General features: G+C 57.5%; 1 protein-coding gene across 1 annotated transcript; it reads left to right on the forward strand.

Annotated features, from left to right (window-relative positions):
- The first annotated feature begins 345 nt into the window (after nucleotides 1–345).
- RND2 (Rho family GTPase 2) lies at nucleotides 346–16,372 on the forward strand. Its single transcript, XM_068660858.1, has 5 exons — nucleotides 346–530; nucleotides 655–742; nucleotides 12,852–12,961; nucleotides 14,518–14,652; nucleotides 14,928–16,372. Exons 1-5 carry the CDS (start codon nucleotides 429–431, stop codon nucleotides 15,174–15,176), a joined length of 684 nt encoding a protein of 227 aa, XP_068516959.1. The 5' UTR covers nucleotides 346–428; the 3' UTR covers nucleotides 15,177–16,372.
- The last annotated feature ends 1,243 nt before the right edge of the window (nucleotides 16,373–17,615 follow it).

Genomic DNA, 17,615 nt, shown 5'->3' on the forward strand with positions numbered 1-17,615 from the left:
CCCCGAGCCCACCACCCTTTATGGGGAGCCCCCTTTTTAATATATTTTTGGCTGGGGGAGTCGGGAAGGGCTGAGCAGCGGCAGGGAGGGGGCTCAGAGGGGGTCCGGGGGGGGGTCCCACCGGTAACCCCGGAGGGAGGCACCGCTCCCGGGGCTGGGGGGGGACCGGGGCCGCTTCCCACGGCGCATCCCGGGGTCGCCGCATCCCGGCCAGGACCCGGCGGAGCGGGGCTGGGGGGGGGAGAAAAAGGGGAGGGGGCCGTTCCCGGGGCCGGCACCGACGGGAGGCGGCCGGGGGCGGCGGTGCCAGCTCGAGCCCTGCCCAGCTCCGGCTCCGGTTGGTGCCGTCGGAGCCGGGGGGCGCGGCCACGGCGGGGCCGGTGCCGGTAAAGCGGCGGAGCGGCAGAAGGGGGGGGCCACCCCGCAGGATGGAGGGCCACCTGGCGCGGTGCAAGATCGTGGTGGTGGGGGACACGCAGTGCGGCAAGACGGCGCTGCTGCACGTCTTCGCCAAGGATTGCTACCCCGAGGTGCGGCGGGGAGGTGGGGGGGGATGTTTTTTTTTTGGGGGGGGGGACACACGGCCAGGGCTCGGCTCGGCTCGGCTCACCCTCCCTTCTCCTCCTCCTCCTCCTTCCCCCCCCCCCCCCTTAGAGCTACGTGCCCACCGTTTTCGAGAACTACACGGCCAGCTTCGAGATCGACAAGCAGCGCACCGAGCTCAACATGTGGGACACCTCAGGTGGGCTGCCCCCCCCCCCGGGGAAAGGGGTCTCCAGTTGGGGGTGATGCTGTCCGGTCCTTGCTTGGGGTTTTTTGGGGGTCCTGTGTTCCCTCTGCTCCGTGCTGGTGTAGCCTTTTCCTCCCCCTCCTCCTCCCCCCCCCCCCCCCCCCGGGATGTTTCGGGGTTGGATTCGCATCCGTGCATCCCCGGCAGCGGTTGTGTAGGGCCACCGGTGAGCAGCAGCGAAACCAGTTTTGGGGTGGGAAGGAATGGGGAAGCCAAGCGAGGTGCAGCCGAGAGGGGAGACCTCGCCTCGGAGAGGAATGTGCTGCGGGAACGCGCCGGCCTTTCATCACTCTGCTCCCCAACAGAGCTTCTGGGCTGCTTTTGTTTTTTTTTTTTCCTCTCCTCTTGTTTTGGCTTCGCCTCTTCGGCTGCATCCGCAGCTGCGATGCCGCGGGGAGCCCTAGGCACGGCTGCCCCGGCCCTCCGAGACCCTTCCCAAACTTCACGCTGCGTTTCTGGGGAGGCGTGAACCGCTTGGTGCAGAGCTAATAAAAATATTGGCCTTTTAATTTACCTCTGGCAACCTCCTCGGAGTGCTGTGTACACACGGCGCGGCTCGGTGCTGGGCTCTGCCAGCGTGCACCCATCGCAGGCTTGCTGATGCTCTTTCCCCATAATTTGTGGAGTCTTTATAACAAATGAAGTCTTCTCGGTGCTCAAGAGCAACAGTAAATTAAAGCACGACCTCCGACTTTTCTATGCTCGTGTACACTCAAATTCCTCGCTCTAATTTTGCACCCGTCAAATTACAGCTGTAGGATCAGCAGAGGTCTACCTAGAGCAGTGGCTTTGCTGAGGTTTGGACGAGCTCTATCATGTAAAATGTGTTTGAGTCAGCTCTGGAGGCTTCCTGACCTGGGAGCCCTCACTTTTGCTGCTTTTATGCCCCGAGATAAAAAGGGATCTTTTGCTTTGCCTGCTGTGCTGCGAGCCCTGGCGATGCTGCCTCTCGGGGTGCTGGAGCAGGGGATGAGCCTCGGCTCCCGGAGCTTGGCAGGGTGCTGTAAGTGGAGCTCAGGATGGTGGCTGTGGGGTCGTTGCCTGCTGGATGGATCCTGCTGGGCTGGTGTGTCTGTGTGAAGCCCCTCAGGTGCGGTACCCGCGATGCTGCCCTGCTCTGACCCCGAGCACCCGACTCCTGGCACAGGGGGAGTCACCGGGGTGCATCTGGGCACAACCCCGGGGCTGGGACATCCCGGGGGGGCTCCAACCTGGGGGCTTCTGCGGCTGCTGGGAAGGGCCTGGGTGGGGAATCTTTGTTCATCGCTGGGCCGCTCTGCTCCGAGTGCCTGCATTTCACCTGAGGAACTTCACCTTTGGAGCGTGCGGAAGCGCGCTTGAGGCATTGTGTGTTTTTTAGGAATTCTTTGGAATATTTGGCTTTGATTTTACAAGTCTTAAAAGAAAAGGACATGATGCAATGGCTTTAAAGCTGTGTATATGCATCTGATGCTGCTGTGCATTCATTTTTTACCCTTTTCGACAAAAGATATGAGTTTGTCTCGTGTTGATCTCTATAGCCAAGAGGACACGGACTTTGATTCTCTCTCCCTTCCCCTTATGTAAAACGTAAACCCTTTTTAACAGCTTTGCTGTGGATAGAGCTCAGTAGTTAGTTTTCCAGATCAATTCCCTTCTTTTGCAGCTCTAATTTTGAAATACACAGGAGCGGGTTCCTCAATAAACGGTCCTGCAAAGCAGCGCACGACAATTTCCTCCAGTAATCAAACTGACGTTTTTAGCTGCAGACTGCAGTCTGCTGCTGAATTTCCACCCTTCGGAGACGCTTGTAAACCGCAGCTTTTTGGTAAAAGAAGTTTTTGTGCAACGGAAAATTGAACCAGCTGAGCCGAAGGGATTCTGCGTGGCTTTAATTGCCCTCCTCGTGCAGGATGACAGGCTCTGGGGTGCGCTTTCCCTTGTCTCCATGCTACCTGCTGCCTCTTTTTAGCAGCTTCGCAGCCAGGGGCTCATTGTTTGTGCTAAATTCCACCCCAGCGGGAGCGGGAAGGGAGGCGCTGGGAATCCGCTCCCCTCCTTCTGTCAGGATCAGCCTTTACATCTTAAACACTCGCCACCTCTTGGATAAGTAATTGGAGCTGCAGGTCTCCAGGAATCAGCAGGCGGATCTGGGGACGGGGGAGCTGAGTGTTGATTCCTTCCCTCTGCAGCCTTGGTGGCGGTGGTTAGCGGCTCTGGAAGCTGCACGGGGTGAGCTGAGCATCACCCAAGCATGGGGTGAGGGCAGGTGCCCTGGAAAATTGCCGTGCTGCAGCGCTCCCAGCCCACCTGGCTGCTCCCAGGTTTTCTTGGTACTCCCCTCAAACTGGGATGTTGTCTCCTCCCGGGATGCGTAGCACTGGCTGGTGTTGGGAAACGCCGCCTTTCAGCCTGAATTTGCCCCTCCTGTGATGTTAGCAGATGGCAGGCGGGCTGGAAACCTAATTAGAGAAACATTGCCACTGGGAGGGCAGGAGTGATGGGGAACCAAATGGCTCCCACATTGCACTGGGACCCTGGATTTCCTCGAAGTGTCTTGTGACCATTTGCCCATTGATTAGTTTTTCCAAGGCTGGAGGGTGACTCTGGAGACTTCCCAGCACTGGGACTCCTCCTTGATAAGGGTGCCCTGCTTGGAGAGGGCAAGTGTAGGCTCTCCGTGCCCGCTGAAGTGCCTCGTGTCCAGGTGTCTGTCGGGGAGAAAAGTGAGACAAGCATGAGCCTGACCCTTCAGCCTTCCCCTGCAGGTGCTGCTTGCACTTTGGATTTCTCCTTTTTGAAGTCAGTCCCACCTCCAGGCCCAGTGTGAGAGCGCAGTTCCTCCAAGTGCCATTTTCCAGTGCGCTGGGGATGTCCCATCCCTCCCTTCCCCCTGAAAGCCTGTTCTCCCTGCCATTTCCTAAAGCCCCCGTTAAAAAGCAATTTGACATCTCGGGGTGTGGAGGAGACAGGGTTTGGGCTCTGAAGGGCTCCTCTCTCATCGGCCACGTGGAGGACACGATGCTTCGCCGCCCTGCATGTCCCCATTCTGGCAAATTCTTTTCTGTTGACCCAACAGCGCTTGACAGAGAAACAACTTCTCTGCACGGCTCTCGTGGAGGTGTGGGGAAGCACCAGTCCCACCAGATGCCTGCTGGCTGGGGAGCACTGCTCCCAGGGGGTGCCCCTGCGAGGTGCGGGCCGGGCAGGCTGGCTTCTGAGCGATGCACCAGCTAATTCCCCATGTGAGCAGCACCTTTTGCTGGTTTGCCTTTATTTAATTTTTTCCCTGGTGTACTTTTTGCTGATGCACCGTTATTTATTTTTCAGCATGGTGCACCTTTTGCTGGTGCAGGACCTGGTGCAGAGGAGAGGTATCTGTGCCAGTGGCTTACGGGGCTGGTGCTGTGTGTGTGTGCTCATTGCCATCTTCCAAAGCTGCTGGAGAGGACTTTCCTCCCCTCTGAGCACTGCCATTCACCTCGACCTGCCCCGGTTCAGCAGTGCCTCTCTGCCCACTCCGTGCTGCAGCTCACGGCGGGGGACTCGCACGGCTGCCAGTCTTTTGCTGGGACTTGTGTCCCTTAAGCAGATGCGCTTTCAAGACAAGAATAACACTGGGAGTCGCTAATCCCTCCCCGCCTCCCTCTTTGCCTGAGCTCAGCAAACAGGCTGCCTTGGTAGGGCTGTGTGGGAACCGCCAGGCTCCGATAACAGCCCCTTCGTTAGGGGAACTACCCAGGAATGTTGATGAGATTAGAGAGCTGAAAGGGGCTGACTTTAGCAATGGCATCTCCATGGATGCTGGGACCGGATTCCCAGCGCGCGGCTCCGGGATTGCCATGGCTGCCTCTTCCCAAGAGCAAGAGCAAGCTCAGCCTTGGGAAGGGTTCAATGCCACGGGCACTCTGAGGCAGAGAAAAATGTGGAGCTGCCCTTTCCCTACCAAAATAGCTCCTCCCATGCTCCCCGTTGAGGCTGGGAGCCTCAAACCGGCATACTTGTCTTCTGCCTCAGCACAAAGACATAGTTAAGCCTAAAAATATGTGCAGCTGGGTCACATTCTCAGGCAGGTCAGGAACCAGTCGGACAGAAGTTGAAAGAGTTGCAGCAGAAACGGCAGCAGAAATGCTTACGCCGGAGTGGGTGGAGGCTGGAGCTGAGGAGATGTGACATGATGGGACAGGACAGGACAGGACAAGACACGAGAGTCCCTGGGGGACTGTCGGGCCGGGCTGGGCATGGTGCGGGTGCTGCAGTGCTGCGTGGCACAGAGATGAAGGCTCCTGTGCCTCCCTGCAGCGAGGCAGCATCCATCCCTTGTCCCCCAGACCCTTTTGAGGTCCTGGGGGGATCCTGGGGCTGTTTTAACACCCATCAAGCAGCAGCTCCTTAGCCAGGTGGTCACATAAACCAATTTGCAGAAGATCCCCGGAGGAGGGACTCTTGCCCTGTCCTTGGCACACGGTGTCTCGCCTTTCCGATAGCTGTCACCCACTTGGCACCTGGGTGCCCCTCATGGTGCTCGGGGAGGCTGCTGGGGACACTCGGTGATGGGGACAGCACCAGAGGAGCCGGTCGGTGCTGTGCCCCCGGCCCTGTGCTTGCGGTGGGGACCTGGGCGCAGCTTTCCTCCTGCCCCAGATCCCAAAGATAAGATCAGCACCCGATTAAACGTCACGCGTGTACAGGCCCAGCCTTCCCTGTGGGGAGAAACCTTATCTGGCAGACGAGCAGCCGGGGAGGGATCTGCTGCTTGTGCACAGCAAACTGGAAATGTGCAGCATTGCATAAAGATAATTGTGCTCGCTCAACCCTCGGCTGCGTTCCCCAAAGCACGTGGTGGCTGGGCTGTGGGAATCGGTTGCCACTCCTAGTCCTTGTTGTATCCTGTAGAAGGGGTTCCAGGCAGCCTGTGGCAATGCCAGCCGCCCTTGTGACGTGCTGAAAGGGCCAAGAAGGAGCTTCTGGTTCCCGTTTGCCTCTCGTGTCGGCTGCTGGTTCCCAGTGTCATCCCCAGGAGCTTTGTGTGGAGCCAGGGCCGGGCACTGGGGCTGTGCTCCCGTCCCAGGACCGGTGGTGCTGCCTTGGAGAGGCCACCGGGGACTTCACCAGGGAACCTCCACCGCTGCCTCCAGATCACCAGCGTGAGGGTCTGCAGAGGGGGCCCAGAAATGTCACCTCAGCCCCTCCAAACACCCTTCCCTTCATCCTGACCACATCCATCCTGAAGAAACGCCAGCTGGGCTGCTTAGCAATCTGCTGTTGTTGTTTTTTGTGTGTGTGTGCGCATCACAAGAGCGAGGTGCAGAGGTTAATTGTCCAAGCTGGTTAGCTGCAGTTGCAGTCATGCACTTTCCAGACGATTGCTTGCTCCATGTCATGGAACCGTTTCCTCCTCTCCTGGACTTAAGAGGTTTGCGGTCGCGTTGCACAAGCAAAGAAACATCGCGGCGCAGCCATCAGGAAAGCTTCCAGCAGAGTCCTGGGGTGATGGCCGTGCTGTCTGATCCGTGTCCCTCAGAGAGCTGCGCTGTGGGGCTCCCTCTGCTGCTTTTTGTCCCCCTCCAGCTTGGGTGGGATGCCCCATGTCCCCTTTTGGCCACCTCCCCTCTGGCAGGCAGGGCTTCGTTCCTCTGGCAAAGGGTAAATCCTCTCTGAACGCTTGCCCGTGAGGAGGGCAGAGCCCCTCGTTGTGGCACAGCCCACCCTTGGAGGGGCTTCTGAAGGGGCTGGGCTGCTGAAAGCTCTTTGGGTATGATGGAAATGGCCCCTCCAGGAGAGAAACCACCGCTGGCTTTGCCTTGCTGTGCTGCTGCTGCAACACAAGAGAGCTTGGTGCTGGCCAGGACACTTCATCAACCTGGCACGTCACAGCCTCGCTGTGCAGGGGGGGCTGGCACGGTTGCGGGTGTTTGACTCTGTTTCACTCAGCCTCGCGCTCCCTTCGGTCTCTAATGTCACTAATTACTTCTGCCTTTGGATCTGTGACCCCTGGGTTGTTGGGTCCTGGCTTCGGCCCGCGGTGCTGTCAGCGCCGCCGTTGTGTCTCGGGGTTTGTCAGCAGGGCTTTAATTCCTGCCTCTTCCCCTCGGCGCTGGGACGGACTCTACCGAGCACTGCGTTAGTGTCAGAAATGTCGAGCTCATGGGTCTTTGGAAGCGAGTGGTGGTCCTCCAGCAACCCCTTGTTGGAGGGTCTGGGGGGGTCTGTGGTGGCTGAAGTGGTGGATTTGGGGTCTGGCTGCCCTGTATAGGATCCGTGTTCTGGCTCGGTCACCTCCTGAAGCTGCATCATCCCAAATGGGTGTCCCGTCCTCCTCCGGAGAGCTCCTGCACAGAGCCCGTGACCTGCCTGGTTCCCAGCGGTGCTGGCTGGGCTTTTGTAGGGCCAGGCTGAGCTGAGTGACCATGGAATAACAATTTCTTTCATAGTCTGTCCCCAGGAGGATAAATGGATGGGGCATGACCCTTGGGGCTGTTTAACTGCTGCTCTCAAGAGATCCCTGAGGCTGAATTACAGAATCACAGAATCACAGAATTTTCTAGGTTGGAAGAGACCTCAAGATCATCGAGTCCAACCTCTGACCTAAAACTAACAGTCCCCACTAAACCATATCCCTAAGCTCTACATCTAAACGTCTTTTGAAGACTTCCAGGGATGGTGACTCCACCACCTCCCTGGGCAGCCCGTTCCAATGCCTCACAACCCTTTCAGTAAAGAAATTCTTCCTAACATCTAACCTAAAACTCCCCTGGCGTAACTTTAGCCCATTCCCCCTCGTCCTGTCACCAGGCACATGGGAGAACAGGCCAACCCCCACCTCGCTACAGCCTCCTTTAATGTACTTATACAGAGCAATAAGGTCACCCCTGAGCCTCCTCTTCTCTAGGCTGAACAAGCCCAGCTCCTTCAGCCGCTCCTCGTAGGACTTGTTCTCCAGGCCCCTCACCAGCTTCGTCGCCCTTCTTTGGACCCGCTCAAGCACCTCGATGTCCTTCTTGTAGCGAGGGGCCCAAAACTGAACACAGTACTCGAGGTGCGGCCTCACCAGAGCCGAGTACAGGGGGACGATCACCTCCCTAGCCCTGCTGGTCACAGTGTTTCTGATACAAGCCAGGATGCCGTTGGCCTTCTTGGCCACCAGAGCACACTGCTGGCTCATATTCAGCCGACTGTCCACCATCACTCCCAGGTCCTTCTCTGCCTGGCAGCTCTCCAACCATTCCTCTCCCAGCCTGTAGTTCTGCTTGGGGTTATTGCGCCCCAGGTGCAGGACCCGGCACTTGGCCTTGCTGAACTTCATACAGTTGACCTCAGCCCATCGGTGCAGCCTATCCAGATCCTCCTGCAGAGCCTTCCTACCCTCGAGCAGATCGACACACGCACCTAGCTTGGTGTCATCTGCAAACTTACTGAGGGTGCACTCAATGCCGTCATCCAGATCATTGATGAAGATGTTAAAGAGGACCGGTTAAGATGTTAAAGATGTTAAAGATTCCTCTTTTCCCCTCTACTGCAAACTCTGCCATTGTTTCCTTGGGCTTATTTCCCCTTTTGCAGCAACGGGGAAATATTTCTGGGTGACTCCGTGCCCTCTCGTTGCATCTGCAGAGGAAATGGCAGCTCTGAAGCATCCCGGGTGTCTCGGAGAAGCAGCTGGGATTTTTGCAGGCTCACCATGGGGACTGGGCTCTTTCCTTGCCCAGGGTGTCTGGGACAGCTGCCACTTCTGTCTCTCCCATTCACTGTCAGGTTTTCAATCCAGCATTTTTATGCTTTGCCCCCGGGAGGAGACAATAGCTGGGCTGTTCCGTGGGACATGCGCCTTTCTCATGCAGATGCGCTGCCTGCACATGGGGTGGGGAGCCCAGGGATGCCCCCCTCCCCAATTCAGCCTCCCTGGAGGGGCTGGGGAAGGGGCAGGGGTGAGGGGCACTGCTGCCCACCCGCTGCAGCCCCCATCACAGCTTCCTGCACCCGCTGCAGTGGGGTTATTCCTCCTGTGCGAATGTCACAGACGTACCTCTTTGGTCTTAAAGGTGTGGTATAAATAAAATAAATTATTATTATTAACACCTTCATCATCATCTGCCCTGGCAGAGGAGCAACTAATCATGGAAGCCGTCAAATTCACCGGCACCTTGTGTAATATTAACGTGCCTGGGGGAACTCCCATGGGGAATGCCCATGGGGATGGGTCAGGAGCTGCCCTGGTCCCACCCTGCCCAGCCTGAGGAGGTGGGAAGGGGGCTCGGAGCCATGTCCCTGCGTGCACAGCCCCTGCCTGCAGCAAGCAGTCACCCAGATAAATTTCCCTGCAACACAAGCCACGTGGAGATGCGAATTGCCAGCCAGAAAGCCCTGCAGAAGCTGCTGGGTTCCTGGGGATAAAGCTTTGGCTGAACCAGGCTTTGTTTCAGGGACTCCAGAAAGCCGGGCAGGATTTCTGCTTCCTTCTGCAAGGGACATTCTTGGCACTGCGGGCGGCACGGGGAGCGAGCCCTCTGAGACGAGTGAGATGCTGAAAAATTTGGCCTTGGCAGCGCCCTGGCGTGCTCAGCACGAGCTGCCGGGGGGCTCCTTGCGGGTTTGCTCTCCTGGTTTGCAGCGTGCTATTGTGGGCTGGGGGGTGCCCGTGTGGGGAGGCTCGTTATCTCCCGGAACAGCTAATAAGGAACAAATGAAGATGAACGCCAGGTTGGTATGGATGAAACAGCAAATTTCAGTCCTCTGCCTGAGAGCAGCGTCCCCGGGTCCCAGTGCCAGGCACTCGGAGGGGCTGCCAGCTGATAAGAAAGAGGAGCTATTCACGGCTGCACCCGCCCCTGAATTTCAGACAATTATTTTTAAGCTGTTTTTGGTGGCTGGCTCGCTCCAGTTTTCTCTCTTTAATCACGAACAGATGCACATAGGTCCTGTTTCTTGCAAACCTGGGTGCCAAGTGGGAGAATGACTCATGCAGCACAGGAAGGCTGGATCTGCAGGCACACGAGCCTTGGGTGCCTGTGTGTTCGGAGGTGCCAGACTGCGGGGCTCTAGGGTGTCTTGCTGGAAGAGCTGAAAGGCATCGAATCGATAAAGCCAGACACCTGGAGTTGTGGGAACCGAGGCTTTTGTGTTTGGGTTGTGTTTTTAATTGCTGTGCTTGATGACAAAGTAATAGAGGCAAAAGCTAGAAAAATAATCGACCAAGGAGAATTCCCTGATTCAGCAGAGACATCTCCAAAGAAAGCTGAGGGCGGTGGGATTCTGGAGCTCAGCAGCTTCCCAGCAGTGCTGGACACACTGACCACGCTGAGCATCGGTCTCCTGGGGTGGGGAAGGGCCATGAGCACTGGTGTTTTTCAGCTCTCAGAGCTGGGTTGAGCTGCCAGCAATGGTGCCGGGGCCGTTCCTGCACCCCAGAGCTGGGAGCAGCAAGTTAAAGCACAGGGGGGCGATTCTGGGCTCATGAAGCAAACGATGCTCTCGAACCGGGGCAGCTCTTCCCTCCCCTCCTCCTGCCAGGGGGATTTGGGTTTTGTTCCAGCAGCTGCTGGGTGCTGGCCCTGCGTGTCCTGGCACTGGTCTGGGGCTCATGGGACAAGTGGGGACCAGAGAGGGGCCACGCTCCAGGCGCTGCAGGCTCTGCGCCGGCGGAGCCGGTGACGTGCCGAAGGAAGCAGCAGGTTGCTACGATACAGTTTGCCGTAGCAATGTCTGCGCTGAAAGGAGCCAAAACCACCTCTACAAAAGGAGCATTCCTGGGCTGGGAGGGGGGCGGATTTATCTGCAGTGTTTATGTAAAGCGGAGGAGCTGCAGGGAGAGGATGCGCGTGGGAACAACGCTTCCCTCCCGCCTGGGGCAGGGGCAGAGCCTGGGGCAGGTCCCCTGGTGTGCATGGGGAAAGGGCACGGCTCCGATAAAGGGTCTGGCAGTTTTAAGCAGGCAGAGCTGTGCTGGATCTCGCATCCCACCCGGCAAACATGCACTGTGAAGGAGACTGCAGGCTCAGTCCAAAGGGGAGCTCACGGGTGCCAGTTCTGCCCGTCACGAGCTGAAGCATCCTGAGCCTGAAGCAAGGTCAGAGGTCTCTAGGGCCCCCCCTGCCCTAGCCTGCATCCTCCATCCCTGTGCTTGTTGAGGCACCGCAGGCGCTGGCTCGTCCCCATGCACGGAGAGTGACTTTCCCTCGAGGAAGAGGGCCGGGCTCTGCAGAGGTCGCAGCCTGGTTCTGCTGTGCTGGATCCCGCTGCTTCTCTTCCCAGGGACAAAGAGCCAAGCTGTGGCTTCTCCCGCTGATGGGTACCAGGGGTGCAGGTGCCCCTGCTGCAGCAGCACGGCAGGGTGCAGCTGGGTGACCCCACAGCTGGATGTCCCCACAACTGGCTTTGCTGTGAATCCCAAAACACATCAAGTGCTGGGCGCTTGGAGATGCCACTGGTGGCTCTCCCCAGCATCCTGCTATGAGCTCGGCACAGGGAGGGCGAGCGGCCAGACCCCACAGCAGGGAATCCACCCGTCCTCCTCTGATGCCACCCCCGGCAGATTCCTGTCCTCCTGGTGACACCGGCCACCATCACTTGTGGTCCTTCAGGTGCTGACCTCCAGCACGGGGCCGTGGGACAAGGACTGGGTGCTGCACCCTGCGCCGGGCTGGGAAGCGCGGGGCCGGATCCTTCCCGTGGGGCCGGGGCAGGAAACGCCTCCGGTGCCCCCAGTCTGCTTCCGAGGAGGCCGATCCAACAAGGAGCCCGGTGTCTCTGCTTCCCCTTTTCATAAATAAGCAGCTGTTTCTCATCCCCGCAGGAAGTTTGAGCCATTGTAAAGCCAAATATAAAACCGAGAGAGTGTTTTTAAGCAGCGATGAGCTGATTGCTCCATTACTGGTTAGTGAGGCATTTACAATCACGCACAGAATGCGCTTCAAATAAAAACATTATGGGACAAAGGCTTTAATGCCTGAAATTCACAGTGAAGGTGCGTGTGTGTGTGTGTGTGTGCATGGCAGCGCTGTGCAGGATTCAGCCCGGGCTCTCTGCCTGCTCACTGAGAAATCCTGCAGAATACAGAATCATCCCCTCCAATTTACAGCTTGCTCACCACCAAATCCTGGCACATCTTTCATGCACCAAAAAAAAAAAAAAAAAAGAAAAAAGAATCTGCCTGATATTTTCCAGCATAAATCCAGCAAAATGCAGGGTTTTTTTTTTTGTTGTTGTTTGTTTGTTTTTTACCTGTCTTAAACTCTCGCAGTCTTTGTGAGCAAGCTCCCCTGTATAAAGACATCAAGAGAGGATAAAAAATAGCAGCAGCCTTCCTCGTGGCCTGCCTTCTCTCAGCTACACCTTCCTGCCCTTCCTACAACAGCAACTGCATGACAAGTGATGGGATCGGTGTGCAAGCGGTGGAGGGAGGCATGTGCTGCTCTACGGCACCACAGCCCTTTCCTTTCCTTTTTCCAAGCTCCCTTCCCTTTCTCTTGCTTGCCAGGTGCTCACATGTGCTGATGGCCCCGGTCCTAAGGGACCTGTGGGGAGCACTGGGGCTCCTCTGATGCCCCACTGGTGTGAGAAACAAACTTGTGGTTTTGCAATAGAAGGTGTTTTTGCAGGGGAAAACCCCACTAACCTTGCGTATTCAAAAGTGATTGTGCAGGCACGACAGTGGCATCGCAGCGGGGGGTATGTTAAGCAGATAAGGGAAAGGTCCCGCTGTCCCAAAATAAGGAGGATAGCTGAGAAAAACAGGATGAGAAGTGCGAAATGGGGAAAAACAAAAATCACGGGTGCTTTAGTCACAAGAGAAGGAAAAAAAAAAGGAAAAGGAGAAGTTAACGGTTGGTCAAATCAAATTGTAGCTGTGGTATTCAGCCAGTGAGGAAACGGGGGGGAAATCAGGTGTTGGGTACTAGGGGATATGAGGTTAGGATAAACTTTTACTGGGTGCTCCTGCTTGTAGGACGCCCAGCATTGCAATCACGGATAAAACAGCTTCCCAGAAGGTCCTGTCGGAAGAAAATGACTGCGATTTTTCTCGCCCCGGGTAGCGAGCAGCCCGTGGATGGCACTTGGCTGCTCACCGCTCTCCTCTCCGCAGGCTCAGCCTACTACGACAATGTGCGGCCCTTGGCGTACCCGGACTCGGACGCGGTGCTCATCTGCTTCGACATCAGCCGCCCCGAGACCCTGGACAGCGTGCTCAAGAAGGTGAGTGCCCGCTGGGTCCGGGCTGCTGGGATGGAGCCCCGGGGTTTTTGCCTCCAGGGCAAAAAGCTCCCTTGGCTGGAGTTCTCCTTTGGGTGCTGCCCGTGGGCTGTAGTGGAAAGTGAGGGATTTCCCCCTGCAAGGAGCCCCGTAAGCGATGCAGCCCATGGCAGCGCACTTGTGGGGTCTGCCTGCGTGCACACATGAAATAGGGGGGCAGGGAGAGATGTAGGGCATCGGTTCTGCTCCTCGTGAAGCCCCCGGGGAGCGGCGTGCATCCCTCGCCGTGCTGGGAGTGGGAGGCAGCCCCTGGTGCCAGCAGGGAGCTCATTTTGCTGGCTGTCCCCTCAGTTTGGCCTCTGCCCCCTCCCAAAAAAAGGCAGCAATCGGTTCCCTGCAGCTCGCCAACGGGAACAATGAGCTGTGGCACCGAACTTCAGGTTGTGCTGAAGCATTGGCCTCCTCCTCAGCTGCTGGCGGGGCTGGGAGGTGGCTCTGGGGACAAGGGGACAAGGGGACAAGGGGACAAGGGGAAAGGACCCTCGGGGTGGCTCGCCCAAGGCACCCAGCTCGGGGGCAAGCACCTTTCATGGGGCTGGAAGCTTTCACTGCTTGACTTGGGAGCCAGCAGGACGAGAGCACAGGCAAATCGCCCGTCCCCTAATGAGATGCAAGCCCACCAGTAATTAGTGGGGTTTGGGCTTTATTGATGGCTCTGCACGCTCCTGGTGCGAGCCTGCTCTGCTCGCTGCAAGGTCTTCCCCGTGCAACCTCGCAGCTGCTCCCAGCACCGTTAGCAATGCGTTTCTGATACGGTGACTTAAATTAAGCCCTGAATCACAGGGGATTTCTTAAGTGTCTCCGAGCAGATGCCTTGTTTCCTTTGGTGCAGGCTCACAGCCTCTGGAGGCGAGGTGAATTCCTAAGGCACCATGAAGTTGAAATGGGTTTTAGCAGCCGTTATCAGGCGAATGAGGAGAATAACTCTCCCTATTCAAGCCGTGGGCAAACATGCTGGTTCAGCAGGGGAAATTTTTATTATTGTTGCCCTTCTGCTGCCTGGCTCGCCTGTATGGTCGAAGGGAAGGAGCCGCCTGGGAGCAAACAGCATCTCCTTTCACACAAAGGTGTTCAAGGAGTGGCACCTCTGCTCTGACACGGCCGGGTGGCGCAGCAAACCTTGGCACGGTGTCAGTCGTGTGAGAAGAGGGGTCCATAGCCTAGGGACCCCATTACAGACAGCCTGCTGAGAACAGACCCTACAGCTCCATTTCTGCAGGGATTTTCATCCTTCGGGTGAATGAGGGTGTTTGAATTCCTGCTCCAAAGGAACTGCAGCATCCTTTTCATGCGGCTCTTTTGGGGCACGCTGCTGGGGCAGTAGGGACACGTGGCATTCCTGGCAGACAATGTCCCCAGCAGGGAAGGGGAAGAGCTTTGGGAGCATCGAGCTGAGCCCCTGCCTTTGTCATCCCAACCTCGGCTCCTCTGCAGGCTGTCAGCACTAAGCGGAGCCTCTGCTACAGCTGAGCACCTTCTCTCTCTTGTCCCCGCTGCAGTGGCAAGGGGAGACTCAGGAGTTCTGCCCCAACGCCAAGATCGTGCTGGTGGGCTGCAAGCTGGACATGAGGACGGACCTGAACACGCTGCGGGAGCTTTCCAAGCAGCGCCTCATCCCCGTCACGCACGAGCAGGTGGGTTTCGGCGGCCACCCGTCTCTGCAGGGCTCAGCGGGTGCTGGGGACGTTCCCTGGGGACCTCCTAGGACAAGGAGGCTCAGCACCAAAGGACCCGCTGTGGGTTTTGGGGACTGCTGCGGGGACACGGGCTCCGGAGCTGCGCCTTGGCTGTGCCAAAATGGTGACAGTCCTGGAGAGGGGGCTCCGGGAGGGAGCGGAGGATGCTCCTGGCAGGGTGCTGAGGTTCTTAACCCCAAATTTCTGTTCCTCCCCACCTCTCCGGGCTGTAGGGCAGCGCGCTGGCGCGGCAGATCGGGGCGGTGGCGTACGCCGAGTGCTCCTCCAAGGTGTCGGAGAACAGCGTGCGGGACGTCTTCCATGTAACCACGCTCGCCTCCGTCAACAGGGTGCACAAGAACTTGAAGCGCTCCAACTCCAAGCGGGGACTGAAGCGGGCGTCACAGATGCCCGGCAGGACGGACTTACTGAACGACACGGAGATCAGGAAAGACCGAGCCAAGAGCTGCTCCATCATGTGAAAAACAGGGCTGTAAATAACGTGTGTGTGTTTTTGTCCATTTTGTACAGTTAAGCGGCCAAGACCAGGGCACGGCGCTGGCTGCGGGAGCCAGCCTGCCTTTCCGAAGCCTTTCTCGGTCTCCGTAGGGCCGAGCAAAGGTCCCAGCTGCAAACCGGGGTGCGGGAGGCACCCCCCACCGCGGAGACCCCTGGGTCGGCTGCCGCTGTGCTGATTGCTTGGGGTAAAGGAACCACTTGGCAGAGGAGCGTTCGGGTGCTGCGAGGTCCGCGGTCGGGTGGAACAGAGCAAAAGGGAGCGATGCTGCGTGCGTGCCGCCCTCCCGGCCCAGCCTCCGGGTGATGATACACGGACGGCACGGGGTAGGGGGGGCTCGGTGGGACCTGGGCTGGAGGCTGGGAGGGGGGAACTGCGAGCAGCAGGGGGATCAGGAGACGGTCCTCTTGCCATCTGCCTTTAGAAGTGGTGTTTGAGCTGGTGCTGCCTGCAGCTGGGCTGGACGGGGAGCCCCCAAGGAAGGTGCAGGGCTGGGGGAGGCTCCTAAACGTGGTGAGGCACCACAGCAGGCCCCCTCCTGCAGAGAATGTAGATAGGCATCCCTTCTCATGGTGCTCTAGATACTTGAACTCCCATCAAACTGCAGCGGCGTGGATCTGGCTGCAGGGTCTGTCCCCATAGATGCATCCTGAGAATCGTGGTTCCCTTCAGCAAGCAAATGCCACTCGGGAGCTGGTGGCCAAGCTGCTGCCAGCCTGGATCCTCAGCGGGCTGCTCCCTGCCGCGGGCAGGCACGCCACCAGGCCCGTGGCTTCCCCAAAAGCTGACTGCAATAACAGCCCATGTCCTGCTCCCCCGCCCGTTTCCAGCTGCAGATTGTGTTGCATGGTGCCGTGTTTGTCTGCTACAGGTACCCAAAAGGACTGTCCGCGTCCCTGCACCCCGGCCCCCGCCGTGGCAGCGGGAGGGCAGGTGCCCCCTGCCCCTCCTGCACAGCCTGCTGCTGCCAACACCTCTCATTGCTTCTGCTGCTGCCCTCTCTAAATGCCTTTGACTACAGTGTTAGCCTTGACCTAATGTCACATAGACACTTTATGGAAAAAAACAAAAAAACAAAAAAACAAAAAAAATCTGCTCCATTGCCAGTTCCAGCTGTGTCAGTGGGCTACAGAAAACAAATAAACATCGTTGGAAAATGCACAGTGCTTGACTCCGTTCGTTTTTAATAGTCAAATAGTTATCCTCTCCAAAAGCCTTCCTGCCTAACTTCTGTTTGTATCCCCATGGCTCTCTCCAGCTCTTGAAATACACTCGTGCACACTTGAGCGGCAAATGCAGAGGCCTTAGCTGCGTGCAGTCATTTGGGAGTGAAAACACCTGCCTCGAACAACCTCTCACTCCATCCTGAATCCTCCGATACCAGGCAGCATTTGCAGCTTGTCTGTGCCCGATGCCCCCGTCCTCGCTGTGCCACGAGCTGCAAGCGAAGACGGTTTTTGGCTTAGTATTTTGTGTCTCCTCTCCCAGCCAGGGCTCAGCCTTCAGCTGCACCACGGAGGCTGTTCGGGAAACTGGAGCGGCTGAGTTACCAGCACGAGAAAAGCCCAAGAGGTGACTGAATGCTCTTGTGCTTGATGCGAGGTGCAAGAAAAAAGAAGGAACGGAGCAAGGTGCTATGCCAGGAGCAGCCCTCAGCACCTCCATTGCTTTCTCTTGCTCTGCAGTGTCCCCAGAGCCTTTACAACCCCTGTTAGAGACCAAAGCCATGCCCCTGCTCCATCAGAAGCAACCGGTGGCTCACAAGCGGCACCACCAAGTCCTTTACCTGCACGCTTTTGTCCTCATCGTTCTTGTGTTATAATTGCTGCCTTCCCTCTCTCCATGTAAGCACAGCTGTGTTTGGCAAGCACGTCTCCCCTTTCCTATCATCCAGCATCTTTTGGGCTCAGACTGCTATTGAATTTAATCTGGCTGTCTCTACAAATGCAGTTTCTGGTCCGCTGATGGGTTTAAGCTCCTGGTGGTGCTCTATTAACTCGCTAGCTCACCCTATAAGCAAATCTCCGGCAGTGGGCAGCGATCGTTGAGTCCGAGCTGGGAAACTGGGGATGGAAGGAGGGCGGGATGGCAGGACAGGACATCAGGACATCAGGATGGCAGGATGCTCACGCCAGCCACTTGCCCTGCCTGTCCTGCTGTTGCCTGGTGGCTCCCCATCTGACCACGGCGCTTGCCGGTGTCCCTGGGCCACTGGTGGGGAAACCCAGCTCAGCCCTGGTGGCCCTGCCTGTTTGTTGCACTGCAGCCACAGCTCTGCTTCACCTGCTGCTGAAGGCAATTTTCTTTCTACGTTGAACTTCCCAGGCTCTTGCTGCTCAAAAGGCCCTCGGGGATGGATCGTGGCAGTGTAAAGGCATGTCCCAGCAGCAGCTCTGCAAGAACC

Source organism: Anas acuta, chromosome 25 (genome assembly GCF_963932015.1).
Source record: "Anas acuta chromosome 25, bAnaAcu1.1, whole genome shotgun sequence".
In the NCBI taxonomy this organism is placed as follows: Eukaryota; Metazoa; Chordata; class Aves; order Anseriformes; family Anatidae; genus Anas; species Anas acuta.